Source organism: Xenia sp. Carnegie-2017, unplaced genomic scaffold (assembly GCF_021976095.1).
Source record: "Xenia sp. Carnegie-2017 unplaced genomic scaffold, XeniaSp_v1 HiC_scaffold_19, whole genome shotgun sequence".
NCBI classification, from domain to species: domain Eukaryota; kingdom Metazoa; phylum Cnidaria; class Anthozoa; order Malacalcyonacea; family Xeniidae; genus Xenia; species Xenia sp. Carnegie-2017.
Genome location: NW_025813481.1, coordinates 7147159 through 7167856, shown reverse-complemented (window position 1 = coordinate 7167856; position 20698 = coordinate 7147159). Strand labels below are relative to the sequence as shown.

General features: G+C 35.1%; 4 protein-coding genes across 6 annotated transcripts; 3 read left to right on the top strand and 1 right to left on the bottom strand.

The window, feature by feature from the left end:
• Positions 1–393: 393 nt before the first annotated feature.
• On the top strand, positions 394–6865 carry LOC124439552. Of its 3 annotated transcripts, XM_046989807.1 has the most exons (6): positions 395–779; positions 3030–3255; positions 4430–4708; positions 4827–5499; positions 5677–5734; positions 5886–6865. In XM_046989807.1, exons 1-5 carry the CDS (start codon positions 690–692, stop codon positions 5684–5686), a joined length of 1278 nt encoding a protein of 425 aa, XP_046845763.1. In that variant the 5' UTR covers positions 395–689; the 3' UTR covers positions 5687–5734; positions 5886–6865. The 3 variants fall into 3 exon arrangements, with proteins under 3 accessions (XP_046845760.1, XP_046845763.1, XP_046845761.1); XM_046989805.1 differs by having other exon boundaries at positions 5677–6865; XM_046989804.1 differs by lacking the exons at positions 5677–5734; positions 5886–6865 and having other exon boundaries at positions 394–779; positions 4827–5554.
• Positions 6595–14549, bottom strand: LOC124439378 (amino acid transporter AVT1J-like). Its single transcript, XM_046989602.1, has 11 exons — positions 14377–14549; positions 14175–14290; positions 14075–14107; positions 13682–13759; positions 13554–13612; positions 13427–13482; positions 13205–13347; positions 8252–8651; positions 7836–8123; positions 7260–7580; positions 6595–7187 (listed from the first exon to the last, which is right to left on the bottom strand). Exons 1-11 carry the CDS (start codon positions 14465–14467, stop codon positions 6910–6912), a joined length of 1863 nt encoding a protein of 620 aa, XP_046845558.1. The 5' UTR covers positions 14468–14549; the 3' UTR covers positions 6595–6909.
• Positions 9138–13147, top strand: LOC124439551 (AN1-type zinc finger protein 4-like). Its single transcript, XM_046989803.1, has 12 exons — positions 9138–9499; positions 9980–10055; positions 10172–10239; positions 10524–10578; positions 10656–10715; positions 10799–10876; positions 10958–11105; positions 11400–11557; positions 11736–12309; positions 12381–12432; positions 12526–12649; positions 12918–13147. The coding sequence occupies exons 1-12, from the start codon at positions 9397–9399 to the stop codon at positions 13051–13053; spliced, it is 1632 nt and encodes a 543-aa protein (XP_046845759.1). The 5' UTR covers positions 9138–9396; the 3' UTR covers positions 13054–13147.
• A 2339-nt stretch (positions 14550–16888) lies between the features above and the next one.
• Positions 16889–20659, top strand: LOC124438969 (voltage-dependent anion-selective channel protein 2-like). Its single transcript, XM_046989164.1, has 10 exons — positions 16889–16988; positions 17853–17962; positions 18433–18517; positions 18590–18657; positions 18757–18809; positions 18923–19033; positions 19140–19256; positions 19361–19400; positions 19808–19918; positions 20375–20659. The coding sequence occupies exons 1-10, from the start codon at positions 16976–16978 to the stop codon at positions 20531–20533; spliced, it is 867 nt and encodes a 288-aa protein (XP_046845120.1). The 5' UTR covers positions 16889–16975; the 3' UTR covers positions 20534–20659.
• The last annotated feature ends 39 nt before the right edge of the window (positions 20660–20698 follow it).

Here is a 20698-nt window from a genome sequence, read left to right as displayed (position 1 = left end):
GCTTTGTATTCGCGTGCTGTCTTCGCTGCACGTTTGACTTATATAACTCCATTGAACTATATATAAAGTGTACAACTGTGTTAATTTTCTGTCTCTGAAATTGATCATTCGATAGATGACTTTGTACAAATTGTGGCCATACTACAATTTTTATGGCGAATTCTCAGATCTTATCGGTATATCGCCATCTTTGTAATTGCAAATTCGTCGTCTCGGACCTCGGTTTTGCCAAAAGTCATGCTCATATTGCCCACCTGCCGCTGATTACCGGAAAGTGACATGCTCATATTGAGTCATGTGACTGGGGTTTGTTTACTGTCTAAATCAACTTTCACGTTTTTTCTAGATTGAAATTCACGTGTACTCAACACGCGTATGATGGTCGCTATTTAGTGCATGAAAATTGCAATATGTATAGCCTACGTCTTCTGTTTTGCATGAGAAGATGCCTACAATTGCAAAGAAGAAAACGACTAAATTTATGTTTGTTTAAGTATTTACGAACGGCCAGAGATATATCGCAAGGAAGAGTATCACACCAGGATTAGTACCTAAGCTTCCATGAACGGTCTAAATCTTTGTCAGTCTTTTATATCTGGCGTTGAAACGGACACTGGGCAAGTTGCAATATTTTTAAATTGGAAACGTTTTAGTGGATACTTTGAGAAGGATTTACGGATCTGAAAATTATGATGGAACAGAGCAGTGTTATCAAAGTACACTTGGACAACGATGATGGGGATGGAGGTGAAGCGGAAGAGAAAGCTAGAAAAGAGAAGGTTAGTTTCCTCTTTATGAACACGAAAGCTATGTTTCGCAATAGATAATCAGTTCTCGTGTGTGTCGCTCTAGAATGTTTAATTCCTATATCAGGGTCAGACAATAGTTTTTCCATTACCTTTTACTTTATTAATTTCATTTTCATAACACTTTTCTTTATTACTCCTTATGGAATACTGTACGTTGCGTTTCAACCGGAATTTTCTACCTTGTGATACAAATTATATTTTGAAGAAAGTTAAGAAACAGAGTTTTAATGTGAACAGTGTACTGGTGACTGAATTTAATAAAAATAGGGTTTTTATATCAGTCTTATTTAACCAACTTAACAATCCAGCAAGCTACTAAGGGTTAATCATGAAACTACAAAGGGATACGATGATTTTCAACTAAAGGGAGCCAAATGTATGGGAAATATGTTATAGTATTTAAAATAAAACATTTGATGGTCCGGGGTTTCCTTTATATAATTGTCTAGGTGTTATGGTACTTCTATTTAAAGTGTTTTAAGAAAAGGCAAACTTGTGTATTACATTTACAAAAACACCATATGAAATTTGATTCTGTTGCTTCACTCTGCACCACCATTTAAATCAAATGGAATGAGGGGAGGGATGTGGTTAGCTAAAGCCCTGCTTGGCTAAACATGGTGTGGTTCACACATTTACACAGAGCAGTACATTTTTGTAAACATTGTTCCTCTAAAGAATAATTGAAAAATCCCACCATCAACTATTTACAGCTGGCTATGGAGACAATGTGTCTGATTTGTGTAATGGTTGCTTAAAATAGATTTGTAGGAATAACAAGAGAAATGCAGAGTGATCACATGTTTGTGAAAACTTCTTAAAGAGCTGATCACTGACATGATTGCTTGCTTACATTCATTTTGTACACTTTTCTGTTTCAATGAAATTTTTTTCTTTTCAGTTTGTGTAGTGACTAGTAGGAAAGGGAGGACCATCTCTGTATTACTATCTTCATCGTTTTTGAACTAGAGAATAATGTTCACCTTAGATCATTTAAGTTATCCCATTCAAGTCATCACCAGCTATACAAGAATGCCCTATAGCTAAAAAACATATCATTTTTCCACCCACACAAACCATAGCGAATGCACATTTGAGACTTACCGTTTGTGCAGAGCGCAAATGCGAGTGAACGTTTTATAAGTGTTGAACTCACGAAATGATTTAAGAAGAGAAAAATATACGTGCAGCTAGTCACGTAGTTCAAACTTTTTTGTTCGAAGAGCTTTATTTATCCATCTTCTTTTTGTTAGCGAAAAACGCGGTTAAGTTGATGACATTCGGACAAAGAAGTGTTTTAGACCAAAAAATGTGTGACCATATGTATTTTAACTTAGGTTTGTTTACACCTTGTTTCCATTGCAAATCATGACTAGTTGGTTAGGTATTAAAAGGTTGTTTGAGTGTTTGTAAATAAAAAAACGGGAACGAGGCTGTTTCGATTTTGCTATAGGCTGATTTTCATGTCGGAACTTTGATCTGTTAAATCCCTTGATTTTTTCTCTCGTTGGAAACAAGCCGTTTTGGTAGAGAGAATTGTGGCCAAACGAAATCAAATTAGTTCCAAGTACACTGCACCTAAATAGGAATGTTCTCGGTGTTATATGATATTTCTTTATGAACCCTTATCACGTTACTTGACATTTAGACGTCATGTGCTCTGTTTGTGATTACGTCGTGTTACGTGCGTGTTAATGAGAAACTTGTTAGGCAGATGTTTTTCGTGTGAAATTTTCACTTATGTAATCGCAACCAATGTCTCAATCCGTCCATATAATGGCGATTTCGCATGCTTTTTTTTGTTTTAATTTCTTGTCCAAATGGAATCGGTGTGTTTGCTATCAGTTGTTTTTACTGGCATGTCACGTCAATTGCTTATGATTGAAAAAAAAAACGTTTGAAAGATGTAAAAAAATTGTTTATCAGTTGAGCTCGACTAGCAACAGGGAGCAATTCAAAATCGAAATTCCAATCTTTCACTCTGAAATTTGCTTGTTTGTTTAAGTTTCTTTGACTTAATACTAATGTTCGGTTGACTTAATAGCTATATTAATTTAAAGTATGGGCTCGCGCATCGCAATTATTTTTGACTTTGAAGATTACCAAAAACGATTTCTAATATTTGAGAAAATTTCATGACAAAAAGGAACACGAGCCGAGATTTAGTAGCAAGTAGAGAAAACAGTACAAATGATTATTCTGACGTGTTCCATTTTGAAGATGGATTGTTCACATCGCGTTATCGAAAAAAGACGACGCGACAGGATCAACAACAGTTTGATGCAGTTAAGCAAATTGGTTCCCATCGAAAAATTCAAACAAAAGCACTCTAGCAAACTAGAGAAGGCCGAAATCCTAGAGGTTACAGTACATTACCTCACCCAGCAGCAAATGAAGAAGGAAGAGTATGAATTACCAACGGAGTCTTCCTTTACCCATGACCGAAGTAAGCGTAAATATGGCAGCTCGTCACAGCTGTTTTTTTTTGTGCTCATTATTTCATAAGTAGTTTTTTCTAAAACTGACATTGTAATTTTCGTGAAAGTGTTTTCAGCTCTTGAATTTGTGAAAACATCGCCATTGACGATCATCGGATGAGTCTGCGAATTAGTGCTTAGTGAAGTGTGCACATGCGTTGGAGTCGATCAGGATATGAAAATACATTTTTTATATTTTGGTTTTTCTTACTTGCGTTACAGATTGTGCCTGGCCTGACTGCCCTGAGCATTTCCTCAGTGAGCATACCCAGAGTCCTTTTCGAGCGTAATTAATATCACCTTCCAAAGAATTTTTGATTAGTTCTTTAAAAACAAAGTGGTTGTTACTTTTTCAACATCTTTACCTCGCTTTCGTTGAATATTTCTGGGAAATATTATTGAAGATCTTCGAACTATCCACTGTTTCTCTCCGCGAAACACGATTCGTATTCTTGATTACATATTGGGCGCAAGCGCTATCTGTAACGAGGCGATAAGGATTGTCGAAAACTCCACAGCAGCTTGAATTTGCTGTCACAATGTTTTCGATCAATCGACTTTAGATTTTTATTAGTGTTGACAATGTAACGTCTTGTTATGTTGCAGCATATACCGTAGCAAGGTAGTTGTAGCATTTGTGGTGAAGTCAAGCGCCTGGATATCATTTGGGCCTCAGTATGGATGCGCTTCATTTTGTGTCGTAACTTGAACTTTTGCCATTTATGTCGTTGGTGTTCGGGTGTCTCCACGTATGATTCACACTTCAGTGAGGCTAAAATCGGTACACTTCATAGCATATAATGTATGACATACAACATACAATATACATACATATCCATGAACATCCCATTTGTAGCTATTTTAAGATCTTTAGCATTTTGTTGTCTGTTGTGTGATGGTGATTATAAGTTGATGTTAATTTCGTTTCATTGTTCTAGCAAGACATTGCACTCGCTTGTTTGTCTGCTGTTTGTATTCATTTAACTGTATTATTCGTCAATGTTTGTTAGCACTATTGAAAATCAGGTTTGACAGATCGAAAACATCGCAACAGTAAATTTGGGTCGTCGTTTTCACAAGCCTTATTGAACGTGTTATACCTTCTAGTAAAGTGATTCATGCCTTGTATAATGTATTATCTAGAAATTGTTGAAAACAACGAAAAAAATCCGAAAAACGATCTTTTCGTTTTTCTTCGTGGCTTCAAGCAGTGCATTGCTGACGCGACAAAGTTTTTCCACGATGTTGAGGAGTTGGACGTTTCAGAAGGTCGATGCTATAGACTTATACAACACTTGAAAAAACAAATCGCGCGATACGAGAATAAAGAAAGGGATTTGGCTAATGCTGTCTGCGGCGAGCGCGTCGCTATCTGGGATAAAGATGAAGTCATAGAAACTACCAATCGTGTCGTTTCCTCCGGTAATCATTTTATGAATGGTTTATGCATAAATTAGTGCTTATGTAAAAAAAGAATAGAATGAGGTCGACATGTTTATAATTTCATGAAATTTAGTTGAATCGAAGTGTATCTATTTAGAATCAAATGTAGCCAAGCGAGAAAACGGAGATGTGGACGGGGGCACGGTTTGTAAGAAAATTCGCACTTCTGGTGAAGGACATGGGAAAACAGAACAATCAGCGAACAACGCCGAAGCAAGTCGATCATCCGACAGTACACCCACGACTTCAAACTCCGGGAACTCGCCCAGTATCGAACCTAATTCTTCTTCGCGTAATTTCATGCCTTTCGTTTTCCCCAATATGCCGATGTTCGCAACGATGCCGTGCGGTGGCGCAAACGCAATGCCTCGGTTTCAAACGTCCCCTGCGCAGCCCTTCGGTTATCAGTACCAGCAGCCGCCGCAGTACATACCTTTGGCCATGCCTCAGCTACCTGTGATGGGAATGAATTTCATGCCCAATTTCGGAATGATGAACAGTGATCAGTCACAAAATGGATCTTTGAACCCAGCTGTTCAAAACTCGTTGCAAATGCATCCTAGCATGTCTGGACAACCAGTTCCAGGTATGATGCCCGCCGGAGTTCCAACGGCATTCTTTCCTTCCATGTACACCAATGGCATCCATGCAAATATTATGTCCATGCGTCCAAGGGATTCTGGGTATGAGAGCTCGGAGAAGTCGTCGTCGTCGAAGGCCAGTGGCAGTGAAACATCTCCCCAGTCCTTTTCGGATGATTCGTGTCAGTCGTACGTAAATAACTATTACTAAATTTTGTGGTTGGTAATTAAGTGTTGATTGTTGGGAAAGTTTTTTAGACTTAAGAGTTGTTCGGTTGTTAAAAAAAATGCATTATGATATTTAATCGTTAATTACTTCGGTGTTATACTCGTATGGCTGTTGAAATTTTCTTGTTGATGTTTCAGGAATGGTTGACGAGATGATGCCGAAGATGTACATAACTACATGTTTCACCGTGCACAAGTTAGTAGACATTGTGTGCGGTAGTTATTACAAACACTTACATGAAGTATATATTAACTATGAATATTCCAAAGTAGTACATTGACGTAATAGCGAATGTGGGCAATTTTATTTTAGATTGTATATCTTGAATATAAATTTGCTTTTTTAGGCTCATACCGTATAGTGTGTAGTAACTTTTGCCATTCCAGGCAATGCCTTACTACTTTTATTGGTAATTCTTATGGCCAAATTCGTTGTTGCTTTTTCTTATTAAATTGAGAGACTCCGACCTTGTGTACACGGTGGAACTATCTATGACTCACTTCCTTTCACTTCCTCATTTGTGTTATCATGTATTATATCAATATAGTTGTAATATTATATTTGCATAATTGACTTCAAGACAGTTTTAATTTGTGTGACTATCGTACAACATAACAAGTAATTGTAGTTTGAAATTTAGTGTAAATTGTTAAATTTCAAACTATTATTATAAATGTTTTAAGCATGTTTCACTTCCTCATACTATTTTAATGCGCATCTAATAAACATGTAAATATGTTTAACTATTCACATAAATTAAAGCTCTCTTGATGGATATTATTTACAACTTCATTTTTCATTAGGTAAGAGCACAATAAACGCGTGAGGATAGGCAACTTTGCTTCTCATTGCCAGTAAGTAGGTCAGTGCCAGTAAGTAGGATATTGCCAGTAAGTAGGTTATTGCTGGTAAGTAGGATTTCAATTTGAATTTGTTGCATATGTTGTGCTTAAAACACCATTGTACTCTTACAATGAACAATGAAGTTGTTAAGGAATTAATGGATTAGTGTAAGGAGTTAAAGTAAAACCATGGAAAATAGTTTTTTTGACATATTTGTTTGTTCTCATCTTTATTAATAATATAATCAGTAGAGTACATACCATATAAGATTGAAAATGATGTCAAAGAACTCAAAACTAGATTTAAATGTAGTGTATTCAGATATCCATCAGATGGTAAGATTTTATTAATTATAATAATTCATAGTTTGAACTGTATTGTTTATGAAATATATCACAGTGCAATTTATTACTAATTGGACTTGTATTGTAAGTGGATTGATAGAATACTATCACATGTAATATAAAGAATTGATTGAATGTCCTCAAGTCTGAAATTATTTTTTTACATTGCATTTGATTTCTACTTTAATTGTCAATAATTGCTTTGATAGCAAAGTATGTTGATGTTACTGCAGCTAACACACCAAGAATAATGATTTCATAAAGAATTACTTTAAAATGAAGTGAAATTTTGTTTTGTAATTTTAAGAAGAATACACATGGAAAGACAAAAGTCAGCAGTGTAGTAGTGGAGGAACCAACTAGATTAAGGAAAAGACCAAAGTGTGGAATTCCTTGAGCAAGTGCAAGAATAATAGACACAAGGAATGTCCTTACAAGACATGTCTTAATGGTGATTCTACCTACAAAAAAAACATTTAATTAAGCATTGTGATAAACTGCGATAACAGATAGTGAAAATTGATGTCACCTACCTACAGGTAATTTGAACCATTCCTCTAGTTGCTGTGAAATTGGATTTAAAACAATAACAAAACTGAACAAAAGGTGTACGGATACAAGTGTGGTGACACATTTAGTTCCTAAAGAATTAGATGGCAAGTTCATGAGAATGTTAGTTTTAACATCATCTTGAAATGAAAGAAAGCCAACAATGGAAACAGGTAAATACATAGCAAGCACTGCAAAGTAACCCATTACAATAGAGGAACTGAATAAACTTGGCTTTTTCATGTCACATTGAATTGTAGGAAATGCAGCAGTTCCACCAAAAGAGAATGCAATTGCTCCAAATGCTGAAACAAAAGAGATAAAAGAAACACATGAAGTATTTATTCAAAGCAAAGGCTGCATGTGTGATCAATGCATGCCATTGAGTGTAATAGGAAGGGAACTACTAAGCATTTTGGTCAAATGACTGCACTTAGGGAGATGAATGTTCAAAATTTGAAAAGTTTAGAGAATATACTAAATGGGCTACCCCATAGTTGAGTTTCTATGTTTAAATGATATCATGCAAAGCAAAGGTTAACTATTGATTAACAAAGTACCTGAAAAGAAAGTGCTACTAGTAACAACTCTATTTTGTGCACTACCATCGAAATCTTTACCAATGGTTACCACAATGATCAGGCAGGCTGCCGATGTAGCAAGGATAGCAAAAAGTGCCACTGGCCAGAAGTGCTTGGGAGTACCAAGCCAAGTCAGTGGTAAAAGAACAGCACCACATATAAGTAACCAAATGCGATATTCATTTTTCTTCGATATTGATGACATGCCCAGATCAATCAAACTGTTGAAATTTTCTGACGCCAGCAATAAGAATACAGTGCATGCCCCTATTTGTAGACATAGTTTTAATTAAATTTGACAAAAAAAGGATAAGAACAAATTGGACCAATTTTAATGAAGGCACTAAAGGCAGTGCAAATTTTTGTTAATAACCTTACGAAGTGGCACGACTTACCAATAAGTGTAGCACAAATGCAAATTTGTACAACTTGTTTGCCCAATTTACCATAAGTATGAAAGCCTAGAGTTGGATATGGATTTCTTACATGTTCACGGTATTCGCGAAAGTTACTTCTCAATATCAACCAAGAGCTGCTCAACACTATGCCACAGGTTGCTGATAATACACCTAAGATGATCATGACTATAATACCAATCCATCCAGTGTTTGCTACAGCATTTGGCAATGCCAAAACACCACTTCCAGCCATTTCACCGACAATGAAAAGAGCGCCAGTAAAAGCAGTCAAACCATGACGTAATGCAGGATCTTCTCCATTAACAGTGATGACATCTACATTTTCTACAACTGGCAAATGTATTGGGTTGTTTTCTACATTTACTGATGCTTTCATCTTCTATTCGACCACGGTGTGATTAATGGGTGTGTGAGGTCTTCCGCTCTCTTTGTCGTAATTTGATAACTTCAATAATGGCAATGTGAAACAGTGAAAGGTCGTATTGAACAAGTTTCAGCCGAAAAGATCTTGGCTCAAAAAAAACGACATGGTATATGATTATGATATGTATCGCCCCATGTTTATTCTTGGCGATCTTCCATGTGATATTTGATCGCCTTGCTCGTTCAGTATTTTTAAGGAGTAATCTAACAACTTGACAGGTTGTTTTACGAAATGTTCCCAGGGAATATTTTGCCTAAGGTCTTATTATCTAACTTCAGGTGGAAAATAGCCTTGTTTTTTAATGTTTGACGAATTTAATAAAAAAACTTCTTTGTTTTTGGAAAGTTTCATGACGTTTTCCCGCGCGAAGGCGGCCTCTGATTTCTTCTCGAGGCTTAGTTGGCATAACAACATGACGTCACAGCTGTTGAGCTGCATAACTTATGGCGAAAATATATTGCGAAGTTACATCGGAAGTGTAAATGTTTTTATCATTTTAGCCTGTCAAAAGTCTACGACGTACCGAAAAAACTTTTGTTTATCACACTGGCAAATGGCCATATGTTACTTTTTTTAAAATAAGACCAAATTAAACGAATTCGACGGCAGGACTTGAGAAATGTGTCGAACGGTGTTGTTATCTGGTGAAAACATTCGACTAGCATAGCTGAACTACAAAGGCAATTTTGGTCCGTTCATGGACCTGTTTATCGAAACACTCACTGGAACGGCGTTTGAGTTACGTGTGAGTCCATACGAGACTATAATGAACGTCAAAGCGAAAATACAACGTCTTGAGGGTAGGTGTTGATTAAATTTGTTGTACGAAAAATTTGCATTATGTGTTTATTTGGCTTTTTTTGTGTGGATCTTCTCGCACAATTTCACGACATTCGTGAGTTTGTCATTTACAAAATGTACAAATTACTCAAAAAAAAAGGTTTTGGTTGTTTTAAGTCCTACTCGAATCTATTTTGTTTTGAAACTTGACGTGCGTGTGTGCGCTAAATGGGTGAGACCGGTGAATAAATCTTCAATTTATTGTTCAACGAATCTTTATTTACTGAATTGAATATTCAAGCACGCGAGAATGATTTTAAAAAGTGTGTGGATTATGCTTTTGTTTAGAATACATCTATTCATTAAGATAACTTGATTTTTGTTAATCCATTCTTTAGAGTTGCAACTTTGTTTTAAAAACGTAATACTTAGTCAATGTTGTGTTTGATCAACTCATGCATTATTTCTGTTAATTACTAACTAATGTTTTTGTTCTAAAGGAATTCCGATATCCCAGCAGCATTTAATATGGAGATCAGTGGAGCTTGAAGATGACTATTGCCTTCAAGATTATGAGTATGGACTGTATAACTTGAATGAACTGTCAGATTGTTTCTTTTAACTTGATTTTAACTTGATTAATGTTGTTGCTTGTATGAGCAGATTTTATATGAAACCTTTGTGTTTTTCAGCATTAATGATGGTGCAACATTGCAATTGGTTCTTGCTATGCGAGGAGGGCCAATAAACATGAAAAGAGGTCATCTATCAGATTTTCGTTTGAATTACCATTACATTATGTAGTGGAAGATCTAATTATTTGTGAATAATTAAATGCCAATGAGCAACAGCTAGGGCTTTCAATAGAAAGTAAATCTTGTGTAAATGTGATGATTTCATCATAGGTCCAGTTTAAATTTTTTCAACTTTGCAAGCAATATTCATAGTCAATGTATGGGAACATTCTATAGCTTTCCAAACTACAATATTTAAGTTGTGTGAGCAATAGACAAATAAATAAATCTGTAATATTTTCATTTAAAGTTCCTGTTGAAGATAATTCACTACGAGAAATGGCAGAATATGTTGAGGCAAACAGGTTTGAGTGATGAAATGATAACAGAAGCATTAACATCCTTACTTGATGATCTACTATGTTTTTTCATCTTTGTTTAGAGATGAAATTTGGGATAAGTTACCGAAAGACAACAGACAAGTGACATTCTTAGTGTTCAGGTATGTAAATGTTAGTTCCAGATATACCTTACATGCTTGCCATCTTGGGAATTGAAGTCTTGTATACTTTTATGTCCTTTTAGGGAAGGTGAACAGTATAATGTATATAGAGTAGTTGATCGAGGAGATGGCACTTTGACACCACTGTCAGATTCCCTAAGGTAGATGGTGTTTTTGAATTTCAAGTTGAATATGTGATGTCTATACATGTCTTGGCTAATTTATTCTTGTTCCTTTCTCAGTGGTGCATCATTGTATAACTTATACGACGAAGATGATGAAGAGAATTCAATAACCGTTCCTCAAGAAACAGTTCTAGAAAATAATGTTACCATGAACAAGATGAAGTTATTGAAAAGTAAAATGCAATCACTCAACATGAGTAGAAAGGTTGGTTTTTTGTTTCATGTGCTGTGTATAATTTACTTGGTTTGATGACATAGATTGCCTTTGGGGCAGTTATAACAACTTGGAAATTTAGTTAAAAGCTTTCAACATTTAACATTTCAAGATAAACCATAAATTGTACAGCTCCATATGAAACAGTTATGTAAGTGGCATGCCTAGCTGTAATGATTAGGGGTAGCAATGACACTGTTCTACCTCTGCTTCTGCCACACCTATGTGAATAGATAAAATAAAAGTGCTCAAAATTACTAATTGAAATTACATTAAATATTAAAGTCTCGTGGTGGAGGAACATCAGTGGAGCAAGTGTCATTTCAACCACATTCCCCACCTCCTTCCGGACGAATTGTTTACCAGCCTCGTCCTCCTTCAAAAGAGAAACACTGTAAGCACCAACCACGTCCACCGACTGGTGAAAAACCATCTCGAAGATTGTAAGTGAAGTGCATCGTTTTTATATTTATTTCAAATTTCTGAAGTGTCACTAGAAACTAAACTGCATATTTTTCAATGTAAAATATTTCAGTTCACACAAGTTTATCAGAGAAGCTTAATGACACATACTTTATGTTTACACAAGAAAAAAAATTATATAAAGTGTTTTCTTTGCAGCTCAGGACATGTACCATGCATTCATCAACTGGGTGACAACCATGAAACTCCACACACATCAATGGTTGGTACTTCAAGTAAGAAAGAGCCCTATACTTCGAGCAAGGGACTTCCCCCCGTAAATAAAACAAAAAAATCAAACAACATAGACATTTCTGAATTAGTGCGAAATCCTCCTGATGATTCACACTTTGAGAGTGGAATACTTCTGAAACATTTCAATCATGAGAACGATGAAAGATCAAGTTTGGTTAATGACAGAGTTACTGCAAGCTTAGGATCAAATGCTAGTCGTGCTCAGGGTACAAGCCACGGCCTGGGTACTAGCCACAACAATATGAACTTTAGTAGGTCACTAAGGTCAAGTCATGTAAAGCACAAACCATTACCCAATGTGAGAAAACACTCAGAAAATATGACATTGGCAGAAACTACTGCATGTGATCCTGAAATGGTAAATCTATCAAAAAATAAATCAGGCAGTTTACAAGGGCATGGTTATTCAACAAACAGAGGAATTCGTACTTTGAAAGACAGGAACATGTCAGTTGAACGCATGAGAACTGGTCATTTGGTAAGTAAATTATGGATTGTTCATTAGCCAATTGTTAAGAAAAATTCACTTCTAAAGTATTTTGTTCGTAGACGGACTCGTTGTCCAGAATGCACCGGACACAACAGGGTAGTGCTGGCACATGTGAGTAAAAAATTTAGCTGTTTCTTGCTAGCTCTTAAATGCAATAGTTGGTACGAATGAAACCAATTTTTCATTCAAAATTTTTTGTCACAGCATACCCAACATCAGAAATACAAAAGCACCGACCACCTCCCCCTCCCCAGCTGGTCTCTGCAAAGAAGACAAGGTGTACATTTTGCAGAAAGAAGATTGGTTTAGCTACAACCTATGTTTGCCGGTAGGTGTATAGGTGTAACAACCTTAAAATCATGCAAGCTTTTTTTTATGAAGTTCTGTTTATACATTTGGCAAGTGTTTGGTAGTTTGTCAAAGCAATTTGCTGTGTATTGCAGCAACAAATAAAGCTCTGATTAGCAAATACACCCATTGAAGTTGAATGTTGAATTGAACAAAATTGGATTGTATGAACAGCTCTTTCAACCTTTCCATGTTTGCATTTTGTTCCTAGGGGATATGGCATTCTAATATTTAAAATATGTTTATAGTTGTGGGAACTCCTTTTGTGCAACACATCGTTATGCAGAGACACACAATTGCAACTATGACTATAAAACTGAAGGCAGGACACTTCTCGAACAAAGCAATCCTTTGGTTATTGCTCCTAAGCTACCCAAAATATAATCCCAAGGCAGAGAACACGGAATAGTAAACTAGGAAAATATTTTGTATTATTCATAGATGAACATATTTGAGAATAAATAAAGGTAATATGGCACATCTGGTGTAAGTTTGGACTTTCTTATTAAGATTATGATACATTTTTTTTTAATTAAATCTTATCAAACTTGAGCTCCGAGGGTCTGCTCTGTTTACATTTAAAATTTGTTCTACTTATATCCATATTTTGTATGCTTTGACTTGTCACATGCGATTGTCTGTAATAAGCTGGTGAAGATCTGCACCGATATTTATTAACTAAATAAAGGAACACCACAGCTTTGTATGATAACTAACTTGGACATTAATTTCTGCTCTTGCAATTTCATATCATTACCTTTTCTTAAATCTAATGACTTTAAGTGCTCATTCTTTCGAAGAGGTGGCGGACACCTGTGTTTAAAACAAATTATGTTTTCATTTTGAATTCTCATACATTGTCAGAACACAATTACAACACCTACCATGGATTTTGATATAGATGTGTATGTCGAAGTTGACATGCTTCACGAAATTCAGCAAGCTAAAAGTACACTTGGGTTAGTCATTGTCAAGAGCAACAGATATGCTTAGAAACACTGAAAACTTTTACTTTAATTTGATGTCCACTTTTCCAAAGCTTCACTTGATCCTCTCTTACTGATTCAACATCCCAGCCAATTTCACCAACCTGTAAAATTCTCCTTAGAAATATATATTCCTGGCTAGGTTTTATCATAAACTGCATCGGTTGGTTGAACGTAGTATGGTCACAGTATAGGAATATACAGTAGGTCCACTTCGCTGTGCAACTGGCTGCTGTATATCTAATAAGTTTACTGGCAGCTGTTTGCCATATAATCAATCCTATTGGTCACACAATGCAATTTACTGGCTGCAAATATGGTAATCACATGCTTAATAAGATATGCATGGCACGAAAAATTCAATGGAGTGGCTCTTCGGTATGTTCTCTATACTGTGGTATGGTATAATGTGTTCTTACTTTAACTGATTTTGGTCTTGGATAAGGGCTGCCCTAAAATGAAATGTCAATATTGCAAAAATTCTATGTTTCAGGTTAATCAGTGAATGGTATGACGCACCGTAGCTGCCCTGAGGATGTATTCTGAATCACTTGTACCCTCTCGTGAGATAGTCCCAACGCCTATTGCCTGAGCATCTAAAATCTTTGTCTTATGATCACCAATTGCATCCGGTCCTGTACATAATGAAGACATGATTGACACATCGCGAGATTCTAATGGCGCCGGAATCACGAAATGGAAAAAAATTAGTTATTACTACCTGTAAACAAAACTGCTCCTTTTCCGATATATGGATTGTGGGATTTGCGTGATTGTTTCCAGCGGAACCCCGAATAAGTAACCGCAGCCATTGTCAGAAAATTGTACGATTGTCAACTTACCATCAACTGTTGCCGGGCAACATACCTTCAGCTTGATCATTGAGTTCTATACGACCTGGAGGGGAAACGTCAACAAAATTAGTATAAATTATTAGCGCGCGGCCGCGTGGTCAAAAACATGGCGGATTTTGGTTGTCAAAGTCAGCGGAAGACGCGGGCTCATAAAATAAAATTTTTCGCCCACCCGGATTTGACAACCACAATTGCGATTATAGAAAATATCAATGCCAAGCACAAAACTTTTAGAAATTTTATCTTTAAAACATGCTGCAAACTTGTTTGGTATACGGATGCTGAAGTAATGCCAGAAAGGAAACATTTCATGACACCGGTAAGCAACGTAAGATTGTTTACTATTTAAAGTGTTCAGTGTTTTGTTTTAAGTCAATACTTGAAGTGTGATGGCTTATATTTTGTGAATGTTTTACTCCTAAGTTATAATTTAAGTTATGTTTATCCAGTCTTATTTGTTCTTTACTTAATCGATTGCTAGACGAGGCATTGAAACCAGTTCTTATCGAGATATGCATATCTTAAAACTCCTTGTTTCAACTGAGTTGAAATGGAGGATTTTTTCATGATATTTTTCTGAAAATATGAAGCAAATATTAAGGACAGAGCTGTATTGAAATCAAATGCAGTGCAGGATTAATTAATGAGCTCTTTGGTACATGTCGTACAATAAAATTACCTGTATTAAACAGCTAGCCTGGACAATTTGACAGATTTGGACAAGCATGATGATGGTGTGTAAAGGTTTGCTTTATGCTAAAAGTTTTATAAATGCCATATGGTGTTTCTGTAAATGAATTGTTTGTTACACAGTGTACTAAACAGGTTAGTACATCAAAATCAAGATAAAAACTACTTTGTTCAATAATGTGCCAAATTTTGCTCCTACCTTGAAATATTTGCTCAAGAAAAGCTTATCATGACATGCATGAAACATTAAATACAGTACTGCATCATCTGACAAAATCCATACATTTTCAATTCCAGGTGATTAAAATTCACATAAGATGCATTGGTTGCAATGAAGTTGAATGTGGAAGAAGCAAAATTGATGGCAAAGAACTTTTTATGTCTTTTGAAGAATTACGATATCATTTAAAAGAATAAGAGTAGCAATCTAGTAAAAGAAGCCACATCTGTCTTCAACATGAGACTTTTCCAATTATGTATAGTTACTTTGTACAAAATACTATTTTAGATAAACTTGATTTTTAAGTCATTCACTGATATTTTTACCAAAAGACAAAAAGAAAAATTCAAAGGCATAATGTAAAATTCAAAAATTTGTCAAGTTGTTTGAACCTAGAAAAAATTAGTATAGGTAACTGTAATTTGTAAGGACACAAAAGAAAAGTAGTGCAAGAAGGTTAGCATTTTTGAGAATTAATAAGTTCTTGACATACATTACACAAGGCCATAATATTATAAATAATGTCTGTATAATAACAATTATACAACATGCTAAATATCTTCACCTACATTATAATTATTTAAACAGGTTTGCCTTCATGCAGTAATAAGAAAAGTGTTATGTCAGAGAAACCAATGCACTTCGATTTAAGAAATAGTATTTTTAATGGGAAATTTATGTAGTTCTGTTCAGTAGTAGATCCATGGTTGTCAATAACAATCCAGTTTCTAATATCTTGGCTTAAAACAGAATCAGCAACATGATTATAGAATTTCTGAATTTCGTTCTTTTGCTCTCCTAGTTCAAGATATTTTCCTCATAAGTTCTCAGTAGATTTATCAGAATATCATAATACTTTATAAGACACCCAGAATCAATCCTACCAAAAAAAACTCAAAACAATTACATACCTACTTATAATATATTTCCAGTCGACTTAAGTCGTAGGGGTAAGCTAACTTTTTCTAACTCCTTTTTCGACATTTCAACTAAGATTTACCCATCTATTCAAGAAAGACAGTTGCACCAAGCTGTTCACAAACAGTCAAAAACACAAGTAATGCGCATGGGATTATGCATTAAAGCTTAACAACACGTTAACAGTGTAAAGATTGCCGTTTGATATTTATTTCTAATATAGCTAAAGCATTACTTGACAAAATATACGTTATTTTACAGTAGATTTACCTCATTTAAATGTGTGTGTTTATTTCACAAAAATCTTAAGCATTATTTTCAATATTTTATGCTTACGGCATCGTGGTTGTTTTCGCTGGTTGTCATTACTATGAGCAGTAATAGAGATCCGTTTCGGGAGGGAGCGAATGTTAAAAATTTTTCTCAAAGTGGAAGTTTTGACAACCAAAATCCGCCATTACCGCCATGTTTTTGACCACGAGGCCCAGGCCCCTTTGCCCCTCCAGGTCTTTTAGAGCTCAATGAGCTTGATGCAGTTAGTGAAAATGAGATTTTCACGATGGAAACACGCGTGGTAAAACGCGCGTGATAACCACGCATAGTTGATCTTTGTGGTTCCAGCGACAGCATCAGGAAATATGGCGTGCAATAGTAAGTCTTTAAATCGTATTTAGAACTTTATTGTGGGCTTTGTTTATTAGATTAACGAGTTTTTTTTACTTTTGAAAAGCTTATTATTGTTTTTGTACAAATCATGTGCGATTATTTGCTCGGTTTGATGAGTTATTTGACCAGTAATGTGCAATTCGTGTCAGCATTTTTGAGTTGTAATTCTAAATGCAACTTTTGTTACGCAAGAGTAGATTTTATATTTCACTCGTCTTTACCTCTAATTCATGTTGTCGAAATATTTTTCGTGTATAGTATTTCAACAACGCCTTCCGTGAATTTTCGTTTTATGTTAAGACCATTATCATCCATCGGCGTTTTCGTGCTGGCATAAATTATTTTTAACACCCATCTATGTAATTTTCAATGGGTATTTTACTGAGTGGCCCTCGATAAGCATTTTTGCTTGTTGATCTTGCAATAGAAACCAATTTCGTGAATTTTTGTTCATTTATATAATTTCACTGCATTTGCCGGTTTGTGTTTTGCGATCTTCGCGTTCTTGTACTGCTATTCAGCAAATGTTGAATAAAACAATCGAAAATCTTTTATTTCAGTTGCTTTTGTTCTTCATATTTGAAATTCTTCAGTGTTCCCGAATTATAACTTGCAATCATGGGAGGATCTTTTGTGGCAAAGACTGCCCTGATTTCAGTACTGTAATGCTAATTCTATGGCAAAAGTGCCAATACAGTAAAAATCTTCAGAAAAGTTCATATATATGTTTTTTTCTGGTGAATAAACACAAATATTGATATGCAAAACATCTCCCCCATTTGTAAACATAAATTTTTACCTCAGATTAAGTAAAGATAAGATTTTTTCTACCAATATTTAATGTTACAGTTCCTCCTAAGTTTGATGATCTGGGAAAAGAAGCAAGGGATGTCCTTGGAAAAGAATATAGTTATGGATTCTTTAAACTTGATGCCAAATCATATTCAAAGAAAGGCGTAGTGAGTAATGTTCTCAGCATAGATCTCATGACTTTGGGGGGAAGGGAGACTTGTGGGTAATTAACTTAGGCCTCAAGATTTTAATTTTTCGATTTTATTGCAATGAAAAGTTTGACAAACTTTGAAAAGCTTGTGTCATGTACAAGAAATGAGTATGAAAAATTGGTGAAGAGCCTGTCAATACATAGCAGAAGTATTGTAGCTGTATCCATTCATTAAATGTTGATCTGCTTTCTAATATTTACAGCATTTAGGTTAGCAATACTAAAATATTCACGTATTGAATTTGCTATGAAAAGGATCTTTGTGTCCAAGAAGAGATCTACATATTGTGGATAGTTTTGTTTCTTAAGAGATCATCTGACTTTATCAAAGCTCTTCACCTTTTTTTTTGAAGAAGCAAATAATCAACAAAGCATCAAAGCTTTTGTAGAATTTGAGTCAATCTTAAATTTTTGTCTATTTTTTAGGATTTTTCTGCTGCTCTTTCTTCTAGCAATGAGAGTGGTAAAGTTAGTGGAAATTTAGAAACAAAATACAAAAATCCTAAACATGGTAACCTTTTTTTCCTTTTCAAGTTTGATATTTTTTACATATACCTTATTGCTGGACCAAATTCCCTTTAAGGTTTGACCCTCTCTGAAAAATGGACAACTGACAATGTGCTTAGCACTAATATCACAGTTGAGGACCAGGTAGCTCATATAATGACATCGCTGTTGATAAATATTTTGTTCTTTTTCTTTACCATGTGGGAATTTGACTGATGAAATGTAACTGTTTTTGTTGTTTAGCTTGTTAAGGGATTGAAACTGTCATTTGACACCACATTTTCTCCAGGAAGTGGGTAAGAAATTAGGATGTTTTTTGTTCACAAAAATTATCTATGTATTGAACAGATGAATAGTGTTTTGGCTATATGTTGTGAAACATACCACTAACCTCTTTATGTTCTTGTAGTAAGAAAGCAGCCAAGATCAAGGCAGACTACAAGAGGGATTACGTACACCCTACTGCAGAGATTGATTTTGATTTTGCCGGACCCTTAGTCACAGCATCATCTGTTTTTGGGTAAGATTGTGCAGACAAACATGGTTAAATACAATACCACTTTCTGTAATTGCATCATGTTCTTAATTCCATTCACTTCATTATAACATTCCATGTTGCTTTACAGTTACAGTGGATGGGTATGTGGTGTTAATGGCACATTTGATACAGCCAAGTCAAATCTCACCAGCAACAACATTGCTATTGGCTACAGATCTTCAGACTTTATTCTGCATTCATCTGTGTATGATTTAATTTTATATTGATTTAAAAGATCGAAGTCTGCTATTTGCAGATGTTCAACTTTGGGATTTTATGACTAAATGAATGTCATATTTGTGTTTATAGAGCCGATGCTTCAAAGTTTGTGGGATCAGTTCATCACAAGGTTGTTTAATAATTTGATAGTTTTGTAGTAGGCCACAAGGCAAATATGTTTGTGATGAAGTTTGCTTATAATCAAGATACTAAACTTTTGATAAATATTAATGAGAATTTTATTTTGATCAAGTTCGAGCTCAAAATGGGTGTAAAAGAGTAATTTATGAAATTTTGTTGGATATTAGGCATGAAATATGACACTACTTACAATTTCCAATTGTTGCTTGAATATTTCAATTGGTATCAGACCAAAGTACAACAACAATGATTAACTGTTTGCCAGTTTTGATAAACCATTGACTGCAAATCTTTTATGCTCTAAATTCAATAGTCAATGTTTTGTTAAATTGACCGTGAATAGGGGCGGCTGCGAGAAGAAGTTTCAAATTTTAACTTAGCTTTTGAAATCCCTAGATCAATAACAAACTTGAAGCAGCAGCTCTAATGAACTGGTCATCAGGTAGTGAAAGTGTAAACTTTCAGGTTGGCATGAAGTATATCATTGATCCAATCTCATCAGTCAAGGTATTGTTGAATGTTTGTATGTGTTTATATTATATTTTGTTAATGTACATTGTGGTTGACAATGTACATCTTAAATGTAGATATGATCTTCGCACTTTGCAGGACAATTTAAGCAATTGTCTCAAGAACCTGAAAAATTCAGGTGACTCAACAGGATTCAACTCATGACTCAACTCATCCCGTTGAGTCACCTGAATTTTTCAGGTTCTTGAGACAATTGCTTAAATTGTCCTGCAAAGTGCGAAGATCATATCTACATTTAATTTCAAACACCGCACTGCATATAACATTCTTGCAATGTACATCTTCATGTGACTATTTACATTTTTTGGATTAAGGATGCATTTTAGAATTTAGTTTAATTATATAAAATGTATTATTGTACTTCTTTTTAAAGATGTTTGCACCACATTTTCAATGCATTTTCAGTATAGATGGAAATTTGTTTTTTTTCAGGTAAAAGTGAACAATAGCAGCCATATTGGTTTGTCGTATTCACACAAGCTAAGCTCAGCTGTGAAGGTTGGTCTATCTGGGCTTGTTGATGCAAAGAATTTAGACCAAGGTGGACACAGAATTGGTTTGTCCCTTGATGTTGAATTTGAAGGCAAATAAGAAACTCTTTTGGAATGTATATGAACTAACTTTAACAATTTTTTGTCTGTTGATCATTACCAGCTGTGGATTGTCAATTATAACTTAGTCAACTTGAATAAAGGGTTTGAAAAACTGCCAACATGACATTAGTTGCATAACTGGTATATTTCAGCGAACAGTGGT

What these genes read in the sequence shown, in the direction of transcription:
- LOC124439552 (XM_046989804.1), top strand. Translation starts at nt 690, where the DNA reads ATGATGGAACAGAGCAGTGTTATCAAAGTACACTTGGACAACGATGAT. An exon ending in AGAAAGCTAGAAAAGAGAAG is followed by an intron (nt 780 to 3,029) that starts GTTAGTTTCCTC and finishes TCCATTTTGAAG; the next exon opens with ATGGATTGTTCACATCGCGT. An exon ending in CAATCGTGTCGTTTCCTCCG is followed by an intron (nt 4,709 to 4,826) that starts GTAATCATTTTA and finishes GTATCTATTTAG; the next exon opens with AATCAAATGTAGCCAAGCGA.
- LOC124439551 (XM_046989803.1), top strand. Translation starts at nt 9,397, where the DNA reads ATGGACCTGTTTATCGAAACACTCACTGGAACGGCGTTTGAGTTACGT. An exon ending in GAATATGTTGAGGCAAACAG is followed by an intron (nt 10,579 to 10,655) that starts GTTTGAGTGATG and finishes ATCTTTGTTTAG; the next exon opens with AGATGAAATTTGGGATAAGT. An exon ending in ACAGGGTAGTGCTGGCACAT is followed by an intron (nt 12,433 to 12,525) that starts GTGAGTAAAAAA and finishes TTTTTGTCACAG; the next exon opens with CATACCCAACATCAGAAATA.
- LOC124439378 (XM_046989602.1), bottom strand. Translation starts at nt 14,467, where the DNA reads ATGGCTGCGGTTACTTATTCGGGGTTCCGCTGGAAACAATCACGCAAA. An exon ending in AGGAGCAGTTTTGTTTACAG is followed by an intron (nt 14,291 to 14,376) that starts GTAGTAATAACT and finishes CATTATGTACAG; the next exon opens with GACCGGATGCAATTGGTGAT. An exon ending in CATCTATATCAAAATCCATG is followed by an intron (nt 13,483 to 13,553) that starts GTAGGTGTTGTA and finishes TTTTAAACACAG; the next exon opens with GTGTCCGCCACCTCTTCGAA.
- LOC124438969 (XM_046989164.1), top strand. An exon ending in ATATCACAGTTGAGGACCAG is followed by an intron (nt 18,658 to 18,756) that starts GTAGCTCATATA and finishes TTTGTTGTTTAG; the next exon opens with CTTGTTAAGGGATTGAAACT. An exon ending in ATCCAATCTCATCAGTCAAG is followed by an intron (nt 19,919 to 20,374) that starts GTATTGTTGAAT and finishes GTTTTTTTTCAG; the next exon opens with GTAAAAGTGAACAATAGCAG.